The 23,153-nt window shown below is 35.2% G+C and overlaps 2 protein-coding genes across 4 annotated transcripts; both read left to right on the top strand.

Moving 5' to 3' along the window:
- Positions 1–1,952: 1,952 nt before the first annotated feature.
- LOC120252775 (potassium transporter 5-like) lies at positions 1,953–7,092 on the top strand. Its single transcript, XM_039260925.1, has 9 exons — positions 1,953–2,172; positions 2,801–3,016; positions 3,138–3,363; positions 3,993–4,241; positions 4,936–4,986; positions 5,069–5,329; positions 5,409–5,576; positions 5,671–5,925; positions 6,014–7,092. Exons 2-9 carry the CDS (start codon positions 2,861–2,863, stop codon positions 6,865–6,867), a joined length of 2,220 nt encoding a protein of 739 aa, XP_039116859.1. The 5' UTR covers positions 1,953–2,172; positions 2,801–2,860; the 3' UTR covers positions 6,868–7,092.
- A 2,336-nt stretch (positions 7,093–9,428) lies between these two features.
- Positions 9,429–22,367, top strand: LOC120252864 (formin-like protein 20). Of its 3 annotated transcripts, XM_039261063.1 has the most exons (19): positions 9,429–9,750; positions 10,212–10,909; positions 10,995–11,216; positions 11,296–14,216; positions 14,515–14,641; positions 16,322–16,393; positions 17,085–17,183; positions 17,311–17,352; positions 17,966–18,046; positions 18,135–18,185; positions 18,280–18,361; positions 19,408–19,502; positions 19,861–19,932; positions 20,007–20,123; positions 20,908–20,976; positions 21,084–21,150; positions 21,719–21,858; positions 21,947–22,071; positions 22,197–22,367. In XM_039261063.1, the coding sequence occupies exons 1-18, from the start codon at positions 9,678–9,680 to the stop codon at positions 22,025–22,027; spliced, it is 5,109 nt and encodes a 1,702-aa protein (XP_039116997.1). In that variant the 5' UTR covers positions 9,429–9,677; the 3' UTR covers positions 22,028–22,071; positions 22,197–22,367. The 3 variants fall into 3 exon arrangements, 2 of the variants coding, with proteins under 2 accessions (XP_039116997.1, XP_039116998.1); XR_005534164.1 differs by lacking the exons at positions 21,947–22,071; positions 22,197–22,367 and having other exon boundaries at positions 20,908–21,007; positions 21,719–21,784; XM_039261064.1 differs by lacking the exons at positions 20,908–20,976; positions 21,084–21,150; positions 21,719–21,858; positions 21,947–22,071; positions 22,197–22,367 and having other exon boundaries at positions 19,856–19,932; positions 20,007–20,095.
- The last annotated feature ends 786 nt before the right edge of the window (positions 22,368–23,153 follow it).

Below are 23,153 nucleotides of genomic sequence, written 5' to 3'. Positions count from 1 at the left end.
TTAATTATCCTACTAACTAGTATTCCTTATTATTATTATTATATATATATTTACATTTATATGGAAAAAATTAAAGTATAAGTCGAGATAAAAACTATTTTTTTTTTAAAAAAAAAAGATTAGTTAATGTTACTTTGAAATAAATATATTTTGTGAGTACACAAAAAAAAAAAAAATTGTTTTCTTCTAAAATACTCCATATTAACAAGCATTTGTTTTTAAAAGGCATTAAAAAAAACATCATATCAAGGGCCCCTTGAATTATTGCATATGGACATTGGAGGCATTTATTTATTCACTTAAGTGAACTTCTTCTTATTGGATCTATTCAACTTTCTAATTGACTTTGTGCCTTTGAATATTAAAAAGCAAGCCACGTGAAAGCATTGAAGTGTGAGATACTATGAATTATGAAAACTTATGTAGCAATCATCATTATTATTTATTATTTCATTATTATTATTATTTTATTATATATATATATATATTAACAAATGGCATAAACTCCACAAAATGCACGAATTAGTGTCTTACATCCTCCCACTTTGAATTTTAATCACCCAAATTAAGTGGCATATATAAATTATTATTATTATTATTAATTATTTATTGACATAATAGATAAGTCACCCTAAACACATATTTTTTAAAATTATTTTTTAATAATATATTAAAAAAACATTTGACTCCTGTATAAGAGTTAAATACTTTAACCACTCAGCTTTCATTGTGATGGCACTCATGTATCAATTCATTGAAAAAAAAATCATTCAAATAATATTGTATATTAATAATTTTTATAATTTTTTTTTTTGCTTTTTTACATCCATTTTAAAAAAATAGTAAAATTATTTTTCACCAGGGGATTTTTCAAATATTACCGATTTTTTTTAAAAAAAAAACACCCTCAAACAACAAAGTTTGTTAATAGTTTACCACAAAATAAATAAATAAATAAATAAATAAATTTCACATAACACCCAAGGAAAATAAATTATTTGTCAACCCATGATTTTCATATCTCACCTTATTCAATTCATTGTGTAAGGTTCTCTCAAATAATTGAGTATATAAGCATTTTTTTTTAAAGAAAAAAAAAATTCATGCACCACCTTGACAAATAGCAAAATTATTTGTTTCACAATGGCTTTTTTTTTTCTTTTCAAATATTACCTTATTCAATTCATTGAGTAAGGTTCATTTAATTTTTTGGGAGAAAAACATTTTCACACACCACCCAAAAAATACCAAAATTATTTGCCACCCCCATTAATTTTCAAATAGTAGCTGCTATTTTTATTTTTATTTTTATGTTTTACAACAACAACATTCAAATATTATGTTTTTTTATCCAATGTGGATAAACTATCTCAAACACAAAAATTTTACTGTTACGTCTCAATTATATATTAGAAGTAAGTCGAATCTCTCAAAAAAGAAATTAGATATCTGAACTGCTTGGCTATTGCTACAGTGGTTTAGTAAAAAAATATTTTAACCCAATTTATAATATAAAAAATTGTTTCAAAATATGTATATATATATATATATTTGAAAAAATTCAGCAACGCATGTTAAGGACATATATAGGTGTGGAGTAATCTCGATAAATATCCATGCCCTTATTTAGTGTTGATTTTAAAGTTCAATCTCAAGTTCTCTCCAAAATAAGTATCCTACGATATTAATTGGTAAAAAAGCGGATAGTGTTATGAATAATATTTTAAAATTTCAGGGAATGACCAGTAAAGTCCCAAATTTATTTATTTTTTAATATTAAAAAAATGGAAAAAAAATACAGCTAAACGTCTTCCAACTGTCAACGGTCCGATGGTTTTCAATCTTTGGCTCAGAGCACAAAACCAACGGCCAAAATAGCTCCAAAATTCGCGCTCGGTGATTAAGATCTAAACAAACTCCACCCGCGCTTCAAAGCCATTTGTTCGCCTTCCCTCCCGCGCGCGCGCGCTCTCGCTGGAGATGGAGCCCCGTGGCGATCTCCGCTTCTCGATCCTGCGCGTTTTCGTCTATTTGTTCTGCTTTTTCGATGGATTTTGGAGTTCCAGAGGTTCTAATCCTTGGTTTTTTCTCTTTGGGAGTTGTTTGATTGGTTGTTTGTTGAGTTTTTGGGGTTGGATCGGTGAAGATAACATTTCAGCAGGTTTTTACACTGTAATCCTCTTCCTCTCGCCTTATTTTCTTTCAATTCAGTTTGGTTTTGTTTGAATTTTGAGAATGCTTGCAATGCCATGGTTTACTTTGGTTTCTAGGGTTAGGGTTTCATTCTGTAGCTGTTCTGGTAATGGGTATGCATAGCTCTAGTGGTGATTGTTTTGAAATCTTGAAGTCTAGGAGTGATTTTTTCTATATTCGTTTTTTGAACATCTGTTTCTTTGGTGCTTGATAGTGGATAATAGGAGCAGAGAGGATTTTTTTCTTGTGTTTGTTTGAATTTTTAGAATGCTGGCAATGCTGTTGTTTATTTGGGTTTTTAGTTTTGGGGTTTCATTCTTAAGCTGTTCTGGTAATGGGAATGCATAGCTTTAGTGGTGATTATTGTGAAATCTTTAGTCTAACATCTGTTTTTTTGGTGCTTAATAGTGGATAATAGAAGCAGAGAAGGTTTTCTGCTCGTTTTTGCCATATTTTTACGTAGATTTACAGGTCGTCTTCATGAGAAACAATCAATTTAGTAAGCAATCTAGGCATGAATATCCAAATTAGACGAATATTTTCCATCAGGGCCTCACTTTTTTTTTTTTTCTTAATGGTAATGTGTTTGATCCCCTTGATGACATAGGAGGATTATACATAAGAAGGAAAGCGGGACAGAGAGAAACAAAAGGTGGAAGTGAAAGAGATGGCTAATCTAGAAGGTGAAGAGAATTACAAGGAGGCAGTTGAGGAAGGAGAAAAGGGAAAGGAGGAAGCTTCATCTTCTACTGTCATTGGTCTCCGGCGATATGATTCCCTGGATATCGAAGCAGCTAAATTCACTTCTGAGCGCTCGTCCAAGGTAATTCATCTTCTCATCCTCCTCCTCATCTCTCTTTGTCTAGCTAATATATGATTTAGGAAAATATATTAGTGTATAAGTATGCTTTATGGTCTGTAAATGATTTACTACTTTGTGATAGAATGAAGATTGGGGAAAGATTATGGCACTGGCTTTCCAAAGCTTGGGTGTTGTGTACGGAGATTTAGGAACTTCACCTCTATATGTTATATCAAGCATCTTCACTGATGGCATTAAGCACAAAGATGATATCCTTGGTGTGCTCTCTCTCATCTACTACACCATCACCTTGATCCCCCTTGTCAAGTATGTTCTCATTGTTCTTCAGGCCACTGATAACGGACATGGTGAGCCAAATCTCTCTCTCTCTCTTACACACACACACACACACACACACACACACACACACACACACACACTCTCGCACTCTCACATATAAGCTTCGTGTTATTTAGTGTTAGCAATTGAGTTAGCAAACTCATGAAAGCAGCTCCAAACAAGCTGAACTCAAGCATGGTTGGCTCATTTGATCTTTGCTCATATTACTTGATTTACTAAAGCATTACGATAGTAGAATTATAAATATTTAGACACAATATATGTTATTTTAGCTTGATGATTTCTTTTGTTATATACAGAGGCAAAGTTTTGCATAAAGTTTTAATATAAATTCCTTTCATTATGTGAACTATATATCTTGATTATTGAACGGAAAAAGTTGTAGGGTCTTCAGTGGGTTATGCTTTCATGCATGCCTAAGTTTCCTTTCTTAACCATTCGGAGAGCATTAATGAAATACAGTCCAGTTTTATGTGAACAAGTTATCGATTTAAATTCCATCTGTTATTTTTTATTTGTTCATATATAAACTGTAACTGAGGTTTCCAAAACCATGAAAGTTTAAGAACAATGCATAAGATACTTGCTAAGAATTAATTAATGCGGTATTAAAGACATGAGTTTTCATTGGCATTAGGTGGCACATTTGCATTATACTCATTGATATGTAGACACAGTGAAGTGGGCTTGATCCCAAGCCAACAAGCAGAAGATGGAGAGGTTTCTAACTTTAAACTAGAGTTGCCAAACAATCGTTCTGAGAGAGCTTCAAAGATAAAGACAGCTCTAGAGAGCACAATGTTCGCCAAATACTTCCTTTTGATTTTCACCATGCTTGGGACTGCCATGGTGATTGGGGATGGAATTCTCACTCCTTGTATTTCAGGTATATATGTCTTATTCATAATTTAATTATATTTTTAGTCCCCAATTTTATTTTATTTTTGTAGATTTTTGATTCAATGTTACTTATTTTTTTAGATTTCTTTTTTGTTAGTTGTATCATTATGATGCATTTTATAAAAGAGAGAGCTTTTAAAAATTATTGTGTTTATTTTGATACAAGTGGAACAGAAGCCATTCGCTACACTTCCCACTTGAATTAATTTCTTTAGCTGAAAATGTAAGATTTTTATAAACAAATATGTACTTAAACTTAGAAATCCATGGTCAAGACTACCATATGTTCACATTCATGGCTTGCAGATGTTGCAAATGTTTGTTTTCAGGTATTTTGGCTAGATTATCTAAATAAAATATTGCAGTGCCTTGCATGTGGAGGGAGGAGATAAGTGATGATGATGAACTCAATTAGTTTGTCCTGCCTTCATTTTTTGTCGGCTGTCTAAATGTTGCCTACTTTAGATGTAGTTTGATTTGTGTTTGTTCTGTTTGCTCTCGTGTGCCTTTTCTATTTTATTACCACTTTGTATCCTTGATCTTTGTAGTTTCACATGCCATGTGAATTTTTCTTAGATGGTTTTATTTACATTTAGTGAAATATAAGATTTTGCTGATATTAATCCTTTCCTACTAGACACTTGTTCACTCATATATCATTTCATTGAAAACTTTGACAGTTCTATCAGCTGTGTCTGGTTTACAGCAGGCTGGCAGTACCTTGAACGAAGGTATGGAAGTATGGATAATATGGTACTGAGTTGATCTTTGTTTGATCGCTCATGAGTCATTCTTCTTCAAATCTCTCTGCAGATAAAATGGCTTGGATATCAGTTGCCATATTGATCTTGCTATTCATGTTACAACGTTTTGGTACTGACAAGGTGGGCTACTCCTTTGCTCCTATCATCACCGTATGGTTTATCAGCATTACAGGCATAGGCATCTTCAACTTTTTCAAGTACGATCCTTGGGTGTTCAAGGCTGTCAATCCAATGTACATTGTTGATTACTTCAGAAGGAATGGGAAGGCTGCTTGGGTTTCTCTTGGTGGCGTTGTTCTTTGCGTCACCGGTATAATTTTGATCATATTAGTAATTCAACCCCAAAATCATATTAAGTTTGCTAACGTTATTGAATTTGGATGCATAAGGGGTGGAGGCATTGTTTGCTGATGTTGGTCATTTCTCAGTAAAGTCCATTCAAGTCAGCATGTGTGGCCTTGTTTATCCTTCCCTTATCTTTGCATATACTGGCCAAGCCTCTTATCTAAGGGAGAATATGGGTGATGTTGCTAGTATCTTCTACAAGTCCATACCTAGTATGTATATACGAGTATATGCTCATGGCTCCCTTCTCTCTTTCATCTTCTAATTGTTTTTGCAGGGTGATTTAGTTGTTTGGTTATCATGCAGAGTCTTTGTACTGGCCTATGTTTGTTGTGTCTGTCTTGGCGGCAATCATCGCTAGCCAAGCAATGATCTCTGGTACATTCTCCATCATTCAGCAGTCTCTGTACTTAGGGTGCTTTCCTAGAGTGAAGATAGTTCAGACATCAACCAAGTATGAAGGCCAAGTATATATACCAGAGATGAACTACATTATAATGATAATGTGTGTTTTGATCACTCTTGGGTTCAAGAACACTGTAAAGATTGGCAATGCTTACGGTTTGCATCCTTTGAAACCTTCAAGCAAATCAAGTCACTTAAACAAAATCTAAACATAAACATATACATCTGCTTTTTATATATGCAGGGATTGCAGTGGTGTTTGTGATGACCCTGACTTCAGGATACATGGTGCTTATTATGCTCATGATATGGAAACTAAGCATCATTAATGTCATTCTTTACGTCCTTGTGTTTGGATCCATGGAGCTTGTCTACTTGAGCTCAGTGCTTTACAAGTTTATCGATGGAGGCTACATTCCAATAGGATTTGCAGTCTTTCTAGTCGCCGTAATGCTCATATGGAACTATGTCTACCGGATGAAGTACATGTACGAGATGGAAAACAGAGTACCGACCGAAAAGGTGACAGAGATTGTCTCTGATCCTAGCTTGCAAAGAATCCCCGGTTTTGGCTTCTTCTACTCAGAACTTGTCAAGGGAATACCTCCAATCTTCAACCACTACATTGCTAATGTCCCTGCATTACACTCAGTGCTTGTCTTCGTCTCGGTGAAGTCATTGCCAATAAGTAGAGTACCAAGCGATGAGCGATTTCTTTTCAGGCGTGTCGGACCCCGTGAGCTCTTCCTTTTCCGGTGTATCGCAAGGTATGGATACAAAGAATTGAGAAGCAATGAGCAGGAGACATTTGAGTTTCTTTTGGTGCAAGGACTCAAGGACTTCATAAAACAAGAGACTATTAATATGAATCCACAGATCGATGAGGATTTGGAGGTTGTCGAGAGGGAGATGAAGAAAGGAGTAATTCATTTGTTCGGTGAGAGTGAAGTAGTCGCAAGACGTGATTCAAATTGGTTGAAGACGATTATTATCGACTATGGTTACAACTGTTTGAAGAGGAACACAAGACAACAAAATGAAGTTTTCACAATTCCTCACCATCGTTTGTTGAAGGTGGGGATGAACGTCGAGCTTTGAATCTCAATGTAGCTTCTCTTGTTGTATTTCGATCCAATTTTACATCTTGAGATGCGATTCCTGATCGATCACAGGTTTCAAGAAACCGATCTATGCAATTATTTCTTTTTGTTTCGATTCTGATTGTTCAATAATGTGCAAGAGTTTACAGTCGGAACTTTTCATTTGTTACTCAGGATGTATAATTCTTTTGATCGTTGAAAGCATTTAGTTTTTGCTTTTGAATGTAATCATGTACTTTGTACTTCTTTTTGCAATTTTCTTTCAGGAAAAACGCCTTGTAACTATAGAGCATGTCTTCTTCACCTTTTTCCGACATGCATTGTCTCTTTGGTTTTTTGTCATTGTCTTGGCATAAAATTGCAGATATTGCTTCATGATCTTCATTATTTTGGCTATATTTTATGGTCTTTAATTATTTGAATTGAGTTCTATTAGTATATATTTATATATATAACAATATGTTTTTTTTAGGACATCTCCTGGGTTAGTGATGTTAACCCCAAATCCTGGGTTGTATTTATAATAAAACAACAACGGTTAGATTATGATCTAATGGTTGTTGTGAGATGTCTTTAGATTTTTAAATTTAGGGACGTCTTTAAATAACCGATCCTATATATATATATATAGAGAGAGAGAGAATTTCTTCTTCAAAAGTTTTCGGACGTTAACATATATATATATATTATGCCTATATTGATGTTTTTTAATTTCTCTTTCGACCTAAACAAGAAGGGAATAAAAACCGGTTTAAAACTTTATCTATATTAATTTATTATTATTAGTATAATTAAATAAATTAAAATTAAGATACATTTAACCCTATTATTATTATTATTAAAAACCAACTGTGTCAATATTAAAATATTTTAAAAAATATATGAATAGAAAACACTTTTTTTCTTCTCCTTTTCATAGCTTAATTCCAAGAAATAATAGAATAAATGTGTAAAAAATTATTCACCAAAATAAAATAAAATGACAAAAGAAAAGAACACACAAGAGATAAGGATCCACTATAAAATCTTAGGCCAAACAAAAAGTTTCAAAGTTGTGTGTCAACGCATGTGGACATTGCTCACTTATTTTAAGTCAATTTCTTCTTGGCTTCATTTCATTTTTGGTTGGTCTTTTCCCTTTGAATCTAAGCAAATTAATATGATCAGAGGATCAAGTCTCACTATCCTACTTTTTTTTTATATTATTATTAGCATGACTTACTATGTTGAGTGTTGTTATAATATAATTAAATTCCTTGGATTTTACCGAATAAAGGATATAAGTGATAATATATTATTATTATTATAATTATTATTAAATTAAACTAACTTGTGGACTTGTTTCATAGCTGATATATACTTGCATAAATGTGCATTATCATATATATATATATATATATATATATATATGCATAAATATTTATATTATTTTAAAATTTTCGATTTGCACCATGTAAGTATTTACAAAATTCTAATAGAAAATTCTCTCAAAAATATTCATTTTTGACTCATTAATTTCATCAATTTATATGTTTTCAATTTGAATTACAATTTTTTTAAAAAAAATTTTGCACTCTTCCATCCAAAGATATAATATAATTCCCTCTCACATAAAATAATTTTTTTTATTTTTAAAATATTTAAAAATAATAATGACTAAAGCTTTAAAAATATTTAAAAAACTATGATGTCATACATAATATGATTTGAGATAAACAGACAATACGCTCATTAATTATTTTCAAAATAATTTCTTTATAAATTTTTATCAAAATCATACATAAATACTTATCATCCAGGGTCTCCATATATTTGAAATCTAAAAACCTCAACGGTGGCCGTTGGATCATCATTCAATAGTTAAAATCCACGTTAACAATAGCCGTTGGATCATCATTCAATAGTAAAGATCCATTTTATAAATAGTATTGAATAGTACCAAACAGTGCTATGTAGTGGTGCACAATGATCATAAACAGTAAATTTATATAATATCTATATAAATAATAAATATTGAATCATCATTCAACTGCTGTAAACAAATATTCGGAAAGAACACCAATAGCAAAAACACTCTGCTCGGCCAACACTGACACTGAGAAATTAAAGCTAAGGGAGCAAATGGGATTAGATACCCCAGTAGTCCTAGTTGTAAATGATGGATACTAAGTGCTGTGAATATTGACCCATACAATACTATAGCTAATGCGTTAAATATTCCGCCTGGGAGTATGTTCGCAATAATGAAACTCAAAGGAATTAAGGGGGCCCGCACAAGCGGTGGAGTGAAAAGGCCATCATACATATATATATATATATAAAATTTCACAAATGTATGTAAATAAATAAACATCCATAAATGGGGCCCACTCAAATAGCCCATAAATTTGTTGAGAAAAAAGCCCAAAGGGAAACGGACAGTTGATGTTTCCCAACGACCAACAGGGCCCACCAGATGGCCCATCAATCGAATCAACGGCTAAGATCACTTCAAAGTTCGCGTCCTCATGATAAAAGAACCCAAACGAACCCACCTCTCGCTCCCGCTTCACAGCCTCTCGTCCTCCTCCTCCCGCGCAAGAGACCGAACCCCGCGAGCGACGATCTCCGCGATTCCATCCCTCCTTTTCTTCTTCGATTTCTTCGATTGATTTGGTGCTTAATATGTTTTTTTAATTCGTTTTGATGTTCTGGTTGTGGTGATCCTAGCTTTTCTCTCTTTGAGATCGGTTTCATTGGTTGTTTGTTTGAGAATTTCGGTTTGGATTCGGCCGTTGAAGCTACGGCCGCCGGTGGCCGCGCCGGCGGATGGCATTGTTTAGGAGGCTTTTCTATAGGAAGCCCCCGGATCGGCTTCTCGAGATCTCCGATCGTGTCTACTGTAATCACCTCTCAAGCCCTCTCTTTGATTTCAAATTCTCAGTCCTGTTTGTTTTTGGTTTTTTTTTCCTGTTTGGATTTCGAGATTGCTGGAAATGCGGTGATGTTTGTTTGCTTTTATGATTAGGGTTTCATTCTCAAGCTGTCCAGTTAATGAAATTGATGATTATTTTGATTTTGATCCATTTCTAGAACGCTGATTGAATATATATATATATGGATTTATTGGTTTTGATTGTAGGTATAGTGTGTGAAAAATTGGATTTTTTTTTTAAAAAAATTTGATGGCTTTTGAAGAACTAGGTATGATCAGGAAGGCGTTGTCATTTTCATTATCATTATCATCAGTGAATTTTTGAAAGAATGTGTGTATTTTATTTTATGAATTCGACTCTTGTATAATTTTGTCCCAGGTGCGATTCGTGAACTGTTGTTTTCTTAAATGACTTTGGATGATTGCAGTGTTCGACTGCTGCTTTTCAACAGAAATCTTCGGAGAGTGCGAGTATAAGGATTACTTAAAGGGAATCGTAGCTGAACTTCGGGATTACTTTCCTGAAGCCACATTTGTGGTATTTAACTTCAGGGAAGGTGATAAGAGGAGCTTCATATCTGAAATTTTGTCGAATTACAGTATCCAAGTTGTGGAGTACCCTTGCCAATATGAAGGATCTCCTTTGCTACCTTTCAAGACAATTTACCAGTTTTTGATGTCGAGCGATAGATTGTTATCACCAGCAGGCCAGCAGAATGTGTTGTTAATGCATTGTGAGAGAGGAGGATGGCCTGTGCTTGCATTTGTGCTAGCAGGCCTTTTGCTTTACAGGAAGCAGTACAATGGAGAGCAAAAGATTCTGGAGATGGTTTACAAGCAAGCCCCGGAAGAGCTCCTCCACCTCCTGTCCCCTGTGGATCCACAGCCTTCTCATCTGAGATATCTTCAGTACATATCTGAATTTGGGAACGGCCTTGAATGGCCTGCTCAGGGCTTACTCACTTTGGAATGCTTAATTCTCAGAGTGCTTCCAGATTTTGATGGAGGAGGCTGTAGACCAGTTGTTCGTGTTTATGGTCAAGACCCTGAGGCCTCTGATTTTGAGAGTTCTAAGGTTCTTTTCTCAACACCAAAGACAAAGGAACATGTTCGGTTATACAGCCAGGTAATGTGTGAATCCTGCGAGCTTTTACTTGTGGTGTCTTTCAGTTTATTTAGTAGGGTTATCAGATTTTAATCTGTTCATGCAGGCAGAAAATAAGCTGATAGAGATCAATGTCCAGTGCTGTGTTCAAGGGGATGTTATCCTTGAATGTATTCATATGGATGAAGCTCTGGAACATGAGGAGGTGATGTTCCGTGTCATGTTCAACACAGCATTTGTTAAATCCAAAGCCTTGCTTCTGAACCATGATGAGATTGATGTTGCTTGGAATGCAAAAGATATGTTTAGAGAGGACTTCAAAGTTGAGGTAGGTGCTGATTATACATGCACTGTGTTGTCTGTTCCTAATACAATGGTAGTTGAAACTAGATTCATGCCTGAATCAGGTACTCTTTTCAGACTTTGACGTTGAGTCCAAAATGACCACAGAAGCATCAGTTGGATATGAGGATGAATTTGATGATGGAGATGATGACTCCGATGCTGGTTCTACTGAGGAGTTCTTTGAGGCAGAAGAGATTTTCAGCATGGCAGAGTCTGGAAGTCCCAGATCTGATATATCAATTATGGACCTTGAAGTAGCAAGGAGCAGATTAGAAATCACCAGTAATTCAATACAGGCTTTGAAGAGAATTAATACCCATGGAACTACTAATATCGATGATGCAGGTGCAGAGTTTGGAACACCAGTAGCTGATCAGGTGGATAGAATATTTGGAATAAACAATTCTAGATTTGATGAAAAACTTGTTACCAGAAGAATCACTCTTCTGGATGAAATGATTATTAAAGAAGAGATTGCAGCAATTGCATCTGGGACTAGTGCAGAGTGCAATTTCAAACTAGATGAAGATAGCATTCCTGATATAGAAGTTGAAGAAATGGTTATATCAGAAGCCAACAGCAAGACAAGTCCCTTTGTTGATTTCAGTCACAGTTTAAAAGCTCCAAATCAGGTTGATGAGCTGAATAACATATCAGAAAGTAGAATCTCACAACAGAGTACAAGTACAGGGAATGATTGTGTTGTTGCAGAGAGTTACAGTGATGAACTAAATTCCAGATCAGAAAACATAATGCCCCAGCAGAATGCAGAACATGATTCTATTGTGAAGAGCTCTACCGTCGGTGGACTGAGTCATATGCCAAGTATTTATAACATGCAATGTGAAATGAAACTTAAAGTTGAAACTGGAGGTTGTGAAAAGAATATAGAGTCTAGTGCTATTCAGAATGATGAAGGTGCTGTGAGCCAAGTTAAGAAGACAGAAGTTGGCCTTGAAAAACAGGTGATTGATATTAACAAGTTATCATCACCAGCGTCAAACACAGAAAACATGGAGCTGCATGATCATCCTGTGGAATCTGAAGAGAAGACAAAGAGAATGATAATGCATCAATGTGATTCTTCAAGCAAATTTTCTGATGGTACTACCACTCATGTCCAACCTGCTACAGAGGCTTCTCTGGTAGCTGAAAATAAATATACAAGTGAAGAAGCTGCAGAGTTGAAGTCAAGTATGCACTCACTTTCTTCATTGCATGCTCCTGCTCCTGCTCCTCCTCCACCACCACCACCACCACCACCATTGCATTCCTTCCCATCTTTGCCTCCAACTACATCCAATACCATCAAATCCATTCCGCAGCCATCCTCACCGAAAACTAATTGGCAGTCAATTTCGCCATCTTTGCAATTGCAGCTAGAAGCATCTTCCTCAACCAATCATGTCCCTGTTTCACCAACTTCCGGCATTCCTCCCCCTCCACCACCACCACCACCACCACCACCTTCATCCAAACATCTTGCTAGTGCCTCTTCTTCCTTACTGTTTCCAAGCAATAATCCTGCAGCATTACATCCACCCTCTTCTTTTGTATCACATGTGGTATCTTCAGTTCCACCTTCAACTCCTTCACTTATTGGTACAGGAGCTCCATCTTCAATCATCCACCATCATTCTCCACCTCCACCTCCACCTCCTCTTGGTGTGCATAGTGATAATCCAACTCAATCTCATCCCTCAGGTGGGGTTAAAGGAACTTTCCTACCACCGCTACCGCCACCACCACCTCCTCCTTCTCAAGTGCCATCTCTTCTTGGAGGGTTTGGAGGAGCTCCACTCTTATCTTCCAGTAGTCATGGAGGACCTATACCTCCATCTCCTCCTCCTCCGCCTCCACCTTCATCACATTCCTTTAGTGAATATAGTGTGTCTTCATCTTCTCCCTCACCTGGTATTCAACATGAAAGGTTACCATCATTGCCACCACCACCCCCATCTAGTGATCATAGGGGCCCCTCATCTTCACCTTTCCTTCAACCAATTCCTTCTAGTGGGCATGAAGAACCTTCTTTACCAACTTCTCATTCGGAAAAGTTTCTAGAACATCCACCTCCACCACCACCACTTGATCCCGGTGGTCGTCAAAGACCTCCATCTTCTCCACCTTACTCTAAAAGGCATGAAACACCACCACCACCATTACCACCTGTTCCTGGTGGTCGTGAAGGACCTCCATCTTTTCCTCCTTTCTCCAGCGAGCATAAAACATCAGCACCACCACCTCCTCCTCCTCCCCCTGGGAGGTTAGGAGGTACTTCATTGTCACCTCCAGCTCCTAGTGCTTGTGGAGGGCCTCCACCTCCACCACCTCCCCCTAGTAAGCCTGGTGGTCTTCCCTCTCCACCACCTCCACCACCTCTCCCTGGTAGGTCCGAGGGTCTTCCATCTCCACCTCCTCCACCACCTCTCCCTAGCAGGCCCGGGAATCCTTCGTTACCACCTTCCCTTGGAGGGCATGGAGGACCTCCACCTCCATCACCACCTCCTCCCCCTGGTGGTTATGGTGGGCCTCCAGCTCCACCACCACCTCCTCCTCCTGGTGGTCATAGAGGAGGACCTCCACCTCCACAACCTCCATCTGGTGGCCACAGGGGTCCTCCATTGCCACCACCTCCCCCTGGCGGGCGTGGGGGTTCTCCATTACCACCACCTCCTCCTCCTAGGGGTCATGGGGGACCTCCACCACCGCCACCGCCACTTGGATCATCAATGCCTATTCCCCCACCTCCTGGTGTTCCTGGTGCTCCTCCACCTCCTTTATCGGCTCAAGGAAATAGAAAAGGTTTATCGCCAAGTCCACTTGCTGTGGGAAGGGGGCATGGGCTTGCACGTCCAGCAAGCACTGGTGCTATGGCATCACCCCGCAAGTCACCTTTGAAGCCGCTGCATTGGGTTAAAGTTACAAGGGCAATGCAAGGAAGCTTGTGGGCAGAATTACAAAAGCATGGTGATGCTCAAAGGTATCAAATATTTTCCTCATGCTTTGTGATATGGATGGCTCTATTTTGACTATTCCTGCAGTATGATATCATTCTCTTTCACTGGTAAAAAATTTTTGTATAAAAGTTCGACTTTCAGATGTCTAGATAGCTCATAGAGTAGATATTTCTGATTTTCAATTGTTAAAATCTCATATTATTATTGTTGGTTCATTATGTAGTCATTGATTTTGTTTAGCTGTCAAGCAAGTTGATGTTCTCATTGTTAATTTGCTTCATGTCTCACCATATCTCCTTAATGGGTATTTTTCTCATGCAGCAACTCAGAATTTGATGTATCAGAACTTGAGAAACTTTTTCCTGCAGTTGTTCCAAAATCAAATGCTGGCTCTAAATCTGATGGACGTCGCAAATCTGTTGGATCGAAATCTGATAGAGTCCACCTGGTAACACCATATCTCCATATGCAATAACGCAATGAAAGAAAAACTTGGTCTAGGAATTCCCATTTGATTTCTTAATATGTTTGGCATATTTTTGAGGGATATATATACTTGCTGTTAAAGCTGATTTGGTTGATGCAAACTGCATTCAAGGCACAAATACTTATAATGAACACTTCTTTCTTGTCTAAGATTACTTGTGAAGGAGCTAATAGAGAAGTGGCTAAGTTTGGTAAGGTGGAAAAAATGAATGGAATGAAATGATAATCACAATTCATTTAGTTAGACAATTGGAAAAATAAGAGCAGTGGAAGAATTAATCAATTATCAGTGATCCTTGTTGATGATCATCATCATTTTTGATTTTTTGATTAGGATTTTATATGCTAATTTATCTTTTCATTATTTTACGCAAAATGAAACATGTCAAATTAAATAATGTGATGTTTCAAGCACAAAATAGAATATTAGAGGAAGTATCGGGATGCTAAAGGAATTTTGTGATGAGGACATATATAACCAATTATATAGACTGGAGCATATATTTTGTCAACATTTTTGACCAATGAAATTTCAATATGCATGCTGTAGATTTTTTTTTCCAAGAAAAAAAAAATGAGATGATTCTGAAATTCTGAAGATGCACAATTTGGATTACACAAATTTGGCTCAAACTGTTGCCTCACAATCCAGTGGTCCTATGTTCAGTCAATTAGCATAACTGACTTCCAAAATCTCAGCCTCTTTTCTACGGTAGCTTACTCCAAGTCAATGAAGTCATGGCTCTGGATTTGCTAAACTACGGGACTAACTTAAGCTGTACTCATGCTGGGCTTAATATTTTTTTTTTCTAGTTTATGCTAGAGCTTATGTAGATGGGCTTCATTGTCGGAGTAGGACTTTGTCCGCATGGAGCAGAGCTTCGAGAAGCATTCATAATGCTAGATGATGATTATTCTCCCTATATAACTTTTAATTTCTACTACTTGATAACTTCTCTAATTGAAAAACTTGGTCTTCTTTACTTTTCTGGGGGCTCTTACTGACTTCTTCTGGTCTTAGAATTAATAAGAGCGGGTGATTTTTAAGGAAATTTATGACATGGGAGGGGTACCATGAGTTATCCTATTGCATAACAGTAGCTGCACTTTCCGTAATTTTAATGGATTCAACTAACTTTTGATTCCAATAGTGAATATTTTTAACCTCTGCTACATGATAATTTCTCCATTTCAAAAAGGATTTTTCGTCCTTTTTGCTGTTCTTTTTGTGGTTTTAAGATCATAGAATTGTGGGAAAGGAAGAATGAGGCTATTACAAATTCCTCTATTATTTTGGTCACCGTAATTTCAAAAACTAAAAAGCCTCTTTGTTTGGTGAATCCTTTAACAATTCTTTATGCAGCCAAAGTCAAATCTTTTGCTGAAGTTGTCATTCCATCAGTAATAGTATTTAAATAATTTTTTTTAGAGGCATGAATTGAATTATTTATTTTATTTTATTCCAGCATGATTCCATTTTTATCTTTTCATGTTTAATTTTATTGATGCTTGTGACATGACGGATAGCCTCGTTGTTGTCACCTGAGGCATGCTTTGAACTAGAAAATAACACAGCCTATTTTACTGTTTAAGCTTTGCTCTATGCCTTTTCATGATTAATTTTAATGTTGAATATATGTAGATTGACCTAAGGCGAGCTAATAACACCGAGATAATGCTGACAAAAGTCAAGATGCCACTGCCTGATATGATGGTAAGGTAGCTCTATTAAAAATTTTGCTTGTAGGGAGGGCATGAATTCTTCATGGCATTTTTTGAATATTCTTGTGATAGTTGAACATCTTTTCCTCTACTCTCATGGCAGTCTAATTGCAGACTCATTGATCTATAGTGTATTTTAGTTTCAAGTTTATTTATCTCACTATGCTCTACAGTAAGTCCGAAGCATATCATTTTTATCAGGAATGGATTTTCCAAAAATTAGCTAATATTGCAATTGTTGAGTTGGATAGTAAAGATAAATAAACATCATAGTCAAGCACCAGCAAAAAAAAATATAAAAACAAAATCATACATGGAATATTATGATGATTTACTAAAAAAAATAGATTAGGTATGGTAAACAAGAAACTTATAATCTAATAACTTATGCATGTTTGTATTTTTTGATATGGATTTGAACTGACTAATAAAACTTTCACTTGTTTTGTATCAACCCAAGTAGCATTTTATAGATTATTTTCATTAAAAATAAAAGTATATTTATGCTTAATTCCTCAGGCAATGGCACTAAGCTTTGAAGTTCATGCCTAGTCGCTCTTAAAATAGACAAATTTAAACAGTTCAGTCTTGTCAAGATGTTAATTCAAGAGAATCTGCATTTCAGCTGTAACTGAAGACATTCATATTCCCTGTCTTTTGGCTAATATACAATTATTATACAGTCTGCTGCTCTGGCAATGGATGAGTCCATTTTAGATGTTGATCAAGTGGAAAATCTGATAAAGTTCTGCCCGACAAAGGAAGAGATGGAGCTTCTTAAGGCATGTTTAGTGAAATCATATGCATTTTTTTCTTGTATTGTTTACTGAGTCTGTGTGCCAAAAGTATTTTTTGGTAAAACGAAGCTGACCTATTTCTTAAATATCGCTTTCCACTTTTGCCCATCAGAATTTCAATGGGGACAAGGAAAGTCTTGGAAAATGTGAGCAGGTAAATTTTAAACTTATTTGCCTTCAGGATTTTGTTATTAAGCTTAGTTCATATCTTGTCGTTAGAATTCATCAGGAAGGAAATTTTGGTTTTGGCTAGATCATTTAAATCCGATCCAACAATGGCTCTTGCTTTCCCATTGTCAATAGATTATGTGATTGTCACAGTGTATCATTTCATTGATGCTGCTTTGTTATTGAGTTATGCAGTAGAAAACAGTTGCCATTCTCCTGCTGTGTTTACTGAAATAATTTTATCTACACTATAGTTTCTTGTTCTAGGCAGCATCATTCTTTTAAGAATCCTAGCCCTTGTGATCCATGGTTGTTTCAATTGAGATACTTATTAGTCACCTGACAAGCAACTGGGTTGACCGTCATCTTTTCTGAGCAAAAATGCTAGAACATCTTTATGCTGGCATTTGAACATTTCCCAGTTATTTTTTTACTGTATATTTCAGTTCTTCCTTCCTCCCTTGACAGGCATGTATTATATCTCATCACAATGTTTGTTTCCTTTGTAAATTATACCACATTAGTTTTTTTTTTCATTTATCCCATGCTCATATTAGTGGCATCATTTGATCTTTATCTTGCTGGTATTTTTTACGCAGTTTTTTCTGGAGTTGATGAAAGTTCCACGGATGGAGTCCAAGCTAAGAGTATTTTCTTTTAAAATTCAGTTTAATGCGCAGGTTGTAAGGGATTTTTTTTTTTTTTTTTAAAAGCTTATGTATGTTGGCAAAATTTGGTCATTAATTAAGTAGTCTCAGTTTTGTTCAGATTTCAGATGTTAGGAAGTATCTGAACATTGTCAACTCTGCATGTGAAGAGGTATGCATACATATATCTAATTTTAAATGTGTCTTATTATTCATTTTGATTAGCTTTTTTATGTTAATGTTGTGCATCATGGAAAATGTGACAGATCCGCAATTCTAGCAAATTGAAGGAGGTCATGAAGAAGATATTATATCTCGGGAATACTCTGAACCAAGGAACTGCAAGAGGTGAATGGAATTTTTTCAGTTTCTGAACACTACTTTTTCTGAGAGATTATTGAAGTATGGAAATTTGCTTCACTTTTTTATTAGGCTTTAAGGTTATTTATGCATTTGGAAACTATCAAATACAGAAATTTGGATTTTTCAGAAGAGAATATGGTCCTTAAATGTGGTGAATCAGAATGCTCTAATCTCAAAAGACTAATGAAACTTGTTCACAACTTAGCATGTAGCAGTTGTGATTTTTTAAAAGAAATTGGGTTGTCCATAGTCATGACATTTTTCCAAAGCCAACAATTTCAAAAAGTAATAATTTTCATATCAGAAGTTCTCCTGCACTTCTTCCCTTTTAGTCCACAGAATTGTTGCAGAATGCCAAACCTCAGAAAGATTTGATTTATGTTGCTTTAAGTAATTATTGATCATTACCAGCATGAGAGGCCTTAAACACATATTTATGATCAGTATTGAACTTTAGGGTAATTATTCTAACTATGTGGTGTCCTTCATATGTACTTATTTTTACTGAAGCATTATTTCGTGTATATTTACAAATTTCAAGCAACTTGCTCTTCTCGGCTTACAATATGAAACCCCAGTATGCTATTATCTGTTCCAAAGCGTGATTTGCATTTCTTGGAAGTTCCGGAATTAGTATGATATGCAGACAAATTTCCAATTATATCCAATGCAACTAGAAAGTTATAAATTGCACGTAGATTAATGTGGATTGTATAATTATTTTTGGGATCCTTGGAAGTTGGAATTTGATTCATGGTTGAAGTTTGAATTTTGAGGTTCATTGCCCATATGTTCATTGACATGCAGAGTTGATGAAAGCCTACGTAGTATCTGACCCCAAAATATCGCTTTTTGATTTTGCAGAAACTTGCTTAAATTTCACTTTCTTTATACTTCTATTTGTATCAGATAAATAAAGATGCTGCTCTCTGTCTGTCATTTTTTTTTTGGCTTTAACATGTACTTATATAAATTTTACCGTTATTTTTCCCCATTTGATAATCTGTTATATATGGACTTAACATGGGCAGGTTCAGCTGTTGGGTTTCGTTTAGACAGCCTGCTAAAACTTACAGATACCCGAGCTACAAATAATAGAATGACTTTGATGCATTATTTGTGTAAGGTATGATATACTGGCCTTGTTCTACATAAATTGATGATAAGTTGACGTGTGAACTGATGTTGACTTGCTCCTTGTTCTCATCATGAACTAGATTTCATCCAGTGGAATCTCATTGTTCTTTTGTTATTAATTTTATTGCTCTTGTGTTTAATTTTATTAGCTTAGTTTTCTATCTTATTCTGGGATTTGCTGTATCTGGTCTAAAAATTTCTTTCAGATGATTGCCTTTTCTTTCTCAATATAATGACTACTTTGTTCAATCATGTGGATCTTTCTTGCCTTGGGAAATTTTGCTCTTTTCTGTACTATTGAAATTATATAGGTCTCTATCTAAACCTTAGGCTGTCATGAAGATCAGGTCCTTGCTACAAGGTCACCAAATCTTCTGGACTTTTATGAGGATCTTATCAGCTTGGAAGCTGCATCGAAGGTAAGTTTTAATTTGGCCATGACGCTGCTAATCTTGAAAGATAGAACTATAGCATCTTCACTTTGTCTCAATAGGTACAGTTGAAGGTTTTAGCGGAGGAAATGCAGGCTACTGTCAAAGGATTAGAGAGGGTTGAGTTGGAGCAGGCTGCTTCAGAAAATGATGGTCCGGTATCAGAAGTTTTTAGGAAGGTATAACATGTAGTTCTGTGGTATCTATAACAATTCCTTTGTGTTTGGCTAAAAACTGATGATATTTCTTCATTCCATTGAGAGTGGATCCTCTAACTTATCGTTCTTGTTGAACTTTGATAAATTTTTGGACCCATGAAAATCTAGGATCAGCACCTATCATGATCAATACACTATTTATTTTCAATTAAAATACCTATTCATGTAAAGACTAGCACAGCCAACTAAAATTCAGGTATTGGCCAAATTCTGTTAACCAATCCTCAACCCCATAAGTTCTTGGTCGCTATGAATCATACAACTCATATTAATCAAACATTACAAGGGTTGACTGGAATGAAGTGGATGCCAACCTGACATGCCTTCGAAAAAATTGTTATCAAGACACCTTAATACTCTGTTAGAATATAAATCTATGCTAACATTTGCATAAATGATGCATGCATTAGCTGATGCTGTGGAAATTCATAGCTTTTCGGATCATTGATTTTTTTTTTTTTTTTTTTTTTTTTTTAATTCTTTATACTCTGAGTCTTTTCTGGACTTGTCTGGCTGCATTCAAATCCACAACTCATTGTAGTTTGATCTGGTTGACCTGTTGTTTGGATTGATCTCTCTTAAGACTATGCTGCTCAGTATTTATAAACCTGATTGATTTTGTAAATCAGAGTTTATTTTTTAATCTTCACTTGTCTATACTTAACTCAAGCAATCTTGTCATTCATCATTAGATTGCAGTGCTTGTTGAATGAATGCTAGAACTGACACACATATTTATTATTAGACTCTGAAGGAGTTTGTTGCTATGTCCGGAGCTGAAGTGAGAACCCTAACTTCAACATATTCATCAGTGGTATGCAACTCGACTTTCTACTCTTCACAAGGCAGGTGTCTGGTTGATCCTGCAATTTCATTGCAACATATCAAATATTGCCCTTCTTAATCCCTGGCTTCTGACAGGGTAAAAATGCAGATGCGCTTGCTCTGTACTTTGGTGAAGATCCTGCACGATGTCCCTTTGAACAAGGTAACTTAGCTATAAAATTTTCTTTAATAATTTACCTGGTGTACTGGTAAATGATAAGGACATCCTCTCTGATATTTGTCTAGTTCAGTAGTGTATGGTATAAATACCTGCATCTTCTTCTCCTTCATAACGTTCTTGCGGCATCCTTTTTCTTTTTGATTTCCTTTATTGTAGGTATGTTCTTGCTTCACTTCTTTTGCCATGTTAGTTTTCCCATAGCTACTTAATCTTCCAAGAGATCTACAAATGATACAACTTCCCGATTAGATGATTCAAGGGACTTTTTTAATCTAATTATCCTAACTTGAGGTAGCTTACATTTATGCGAAATGTTTTCACCTTCTTTTTCTCCAATGGAATCTCGTTTGCTATCAAACAACTTAAAATTGAATGTCTGCAGCTTCAAAACCTATCATCATCGCCTAGATTTCCGGTGATAAATGATTACCAAGATTGAATCCTTTGCAAATCCATGCACTGAATTTTTGCTTAACAACCATGCATGATTTATTTATTATTTTTGTATATTAAAGCTAACATTCCTTATGATATAATGAACAATATGCAGTTATCACCACTCTTTTGAATTTTGTACGGTTATTCCGGAAGGCACACGACGAAAACTGCAAGCAGGCAGAACTAGATAAGAAGAAAGCCGAGAAAGAGGCAGAGATGGAAAAATCCAAACCTTTAGAGCCTATAGAACCTGTATAAATATATATATATATATATATATATATCAAATGACTGCTAACTTGTTTTCAATACAATGAGAATTTACCATCTTCTTGCCCAGAGTGATCCAGACCCATATTTTTATCAAAATGGCAAGATTCTGCATGGTATCAAGAATTCGGACAGTGTAAATCAAGGCTGATCTTTTGTTGAAAGAAGTCATTGTACAGTCAAATCTAGGCGAAGGTAAACTAATCGTCTCTGTTGCCGGAGTTTATTTATACTCGTCATTCCAATCATTCTGATAACAATATTTACTGACCTTTTATTTTATTTTATTTATTTATTTTTCTTTTTGCTCATTTTCACAGGTTTTCTGCAACAATTGTTGTTCATTACTGCATTCTGTTCGGCCGGTGGTTCTGTATACTTCTTCCATTGTACATAGCTAACCTTATGATTAGTTCACCCATTTTTGTATAATTCTAATTTCAGTTTCGTCGTTCCACATCGATGTTTCCTTCGTTAGATATCAAAAAAGATAGTGGGCTAGCATCTGCTGTATAGTAGAATAGAAACAGGAAAGCAGAAAAGAAGTCTTGCCATGTTACATCTAAATTTTGTAATGTGACCATAAGCAGCAAACAATTCCTTGTTTCTTGTTCACTCTTTCATGTTAAGTTTATGTTTAGGTTTGTCAAGATAAACTTCTGTTTTTGTTCTTTATCCATTTGTGTGTGTGTGTGTGTGTGTGTGTGTGTGTGTGTGTGTGTGTGTGTGTGGTTCATGGTGTTAAGATATACTCATATTTACTTTTGCATATATTCTAAAATATGATTAGTTAGTATTACAATATAATATAAGATATATGTAAATATTATATATAATTATATAAGGCCACTTCTAAACAACCAACTTATTATTTTCTAGATGTCACATATCGGTGCTATTTTATTTTCTCGTAATTAAAAAATTGAGGTTTGTCCTGCCATTGGTCTATATTTTAAAAAATTAAAAATATTTTTTACCTATTTCATATGTATTTTACCATGTTCAAATTTCACTATTGGTGGATTTTAAGGTATATATATACCATAGTTTCGTTATAATGATGTATTTTTTATTAATATATATATATATATATATATATATATATATATTATTTTATGTTTTTTTAATAAATATAACAAGCACAATTAATTAAAAACATATATAATAAATTAAAAATTGATTATTTGATTATCCAACATCCAACCCGTGTTTTTTAGTTTTTTAACAAAATTATGTTTTATTTAATTTTTTTTTAAATAAAACACTCACTTTATTTC

The sequence above is a fragment of the Dioscorea cayenensis genome, chromosome 24 (genome assembly GCF_009730915.1).
Source record: "Dioscorea cayenensis subsp. rotundata cultivar TDr96_F1 chromosome 24, TDr96_F1_v2_PseudoChromosome.rev07_lg8_w22 25.fasta, whole genome shotgun sequence".
Classification (NCBI taxonomy): domain Eukaryota; kingdom Viridiplantae; phylum Streptophyta; class Magnoliopsida; order Dioscoreales; family Dioscoreaceae; genus Dioscorea; species Dioscorea cayenensis.
Note: the sequence above shows the minus strand (reverse complement) of the source record. Positions and strands in the feature narration are given on the sequence as shown.

Excerpts from the sequence above, each read along its gene's own strand:
- LOC120252775 (XM_039260925.1), top strand. The coding sequence starts at position 2,861 with ATGGCTAATCTAGAAGGTGAAGAGAATTACAAGGAGGCAGTTGAGGAA. Across the intron at positions 4,242-4,935 it reads TCTCACTCCTTGTATTTCAG|TTCTATCAGCTGTGTCTGGT; the intron begins GTATATATGTCT and ends AAACTTTGACAG. Across the intron at positions 5,577-5,670 it reads CTTCTACAAGTCCATACCTA|AGTCTTTGTACTGGCCTATG; the intron begins GTATGTATATAC and ends GTTATCATGCAG.
- LOC120252864 (XM_039261063.1), top strand. The coding sequence starts at position 9,678 with ATGGCATTGTTTAGGAGGCTTTTCTATAGGAAGCCCCCGGATCGGCTT. Across the intron at positions 10,910-10,994 it reads ATGTTCGGTTATACAGCCAG|GCAGAAAATAAGCTGATAGA; the intron begins GTAATGTGTGAA and ends CTGTTCATGCAG. Across the intron at positions 21,151-21,718 it reads ACGATGTCCCTTTGAACAAG|TTATCACCACTCTTTTGAAT; the intron begins GTAACTTAGCTA and ends AACAATATGCAG.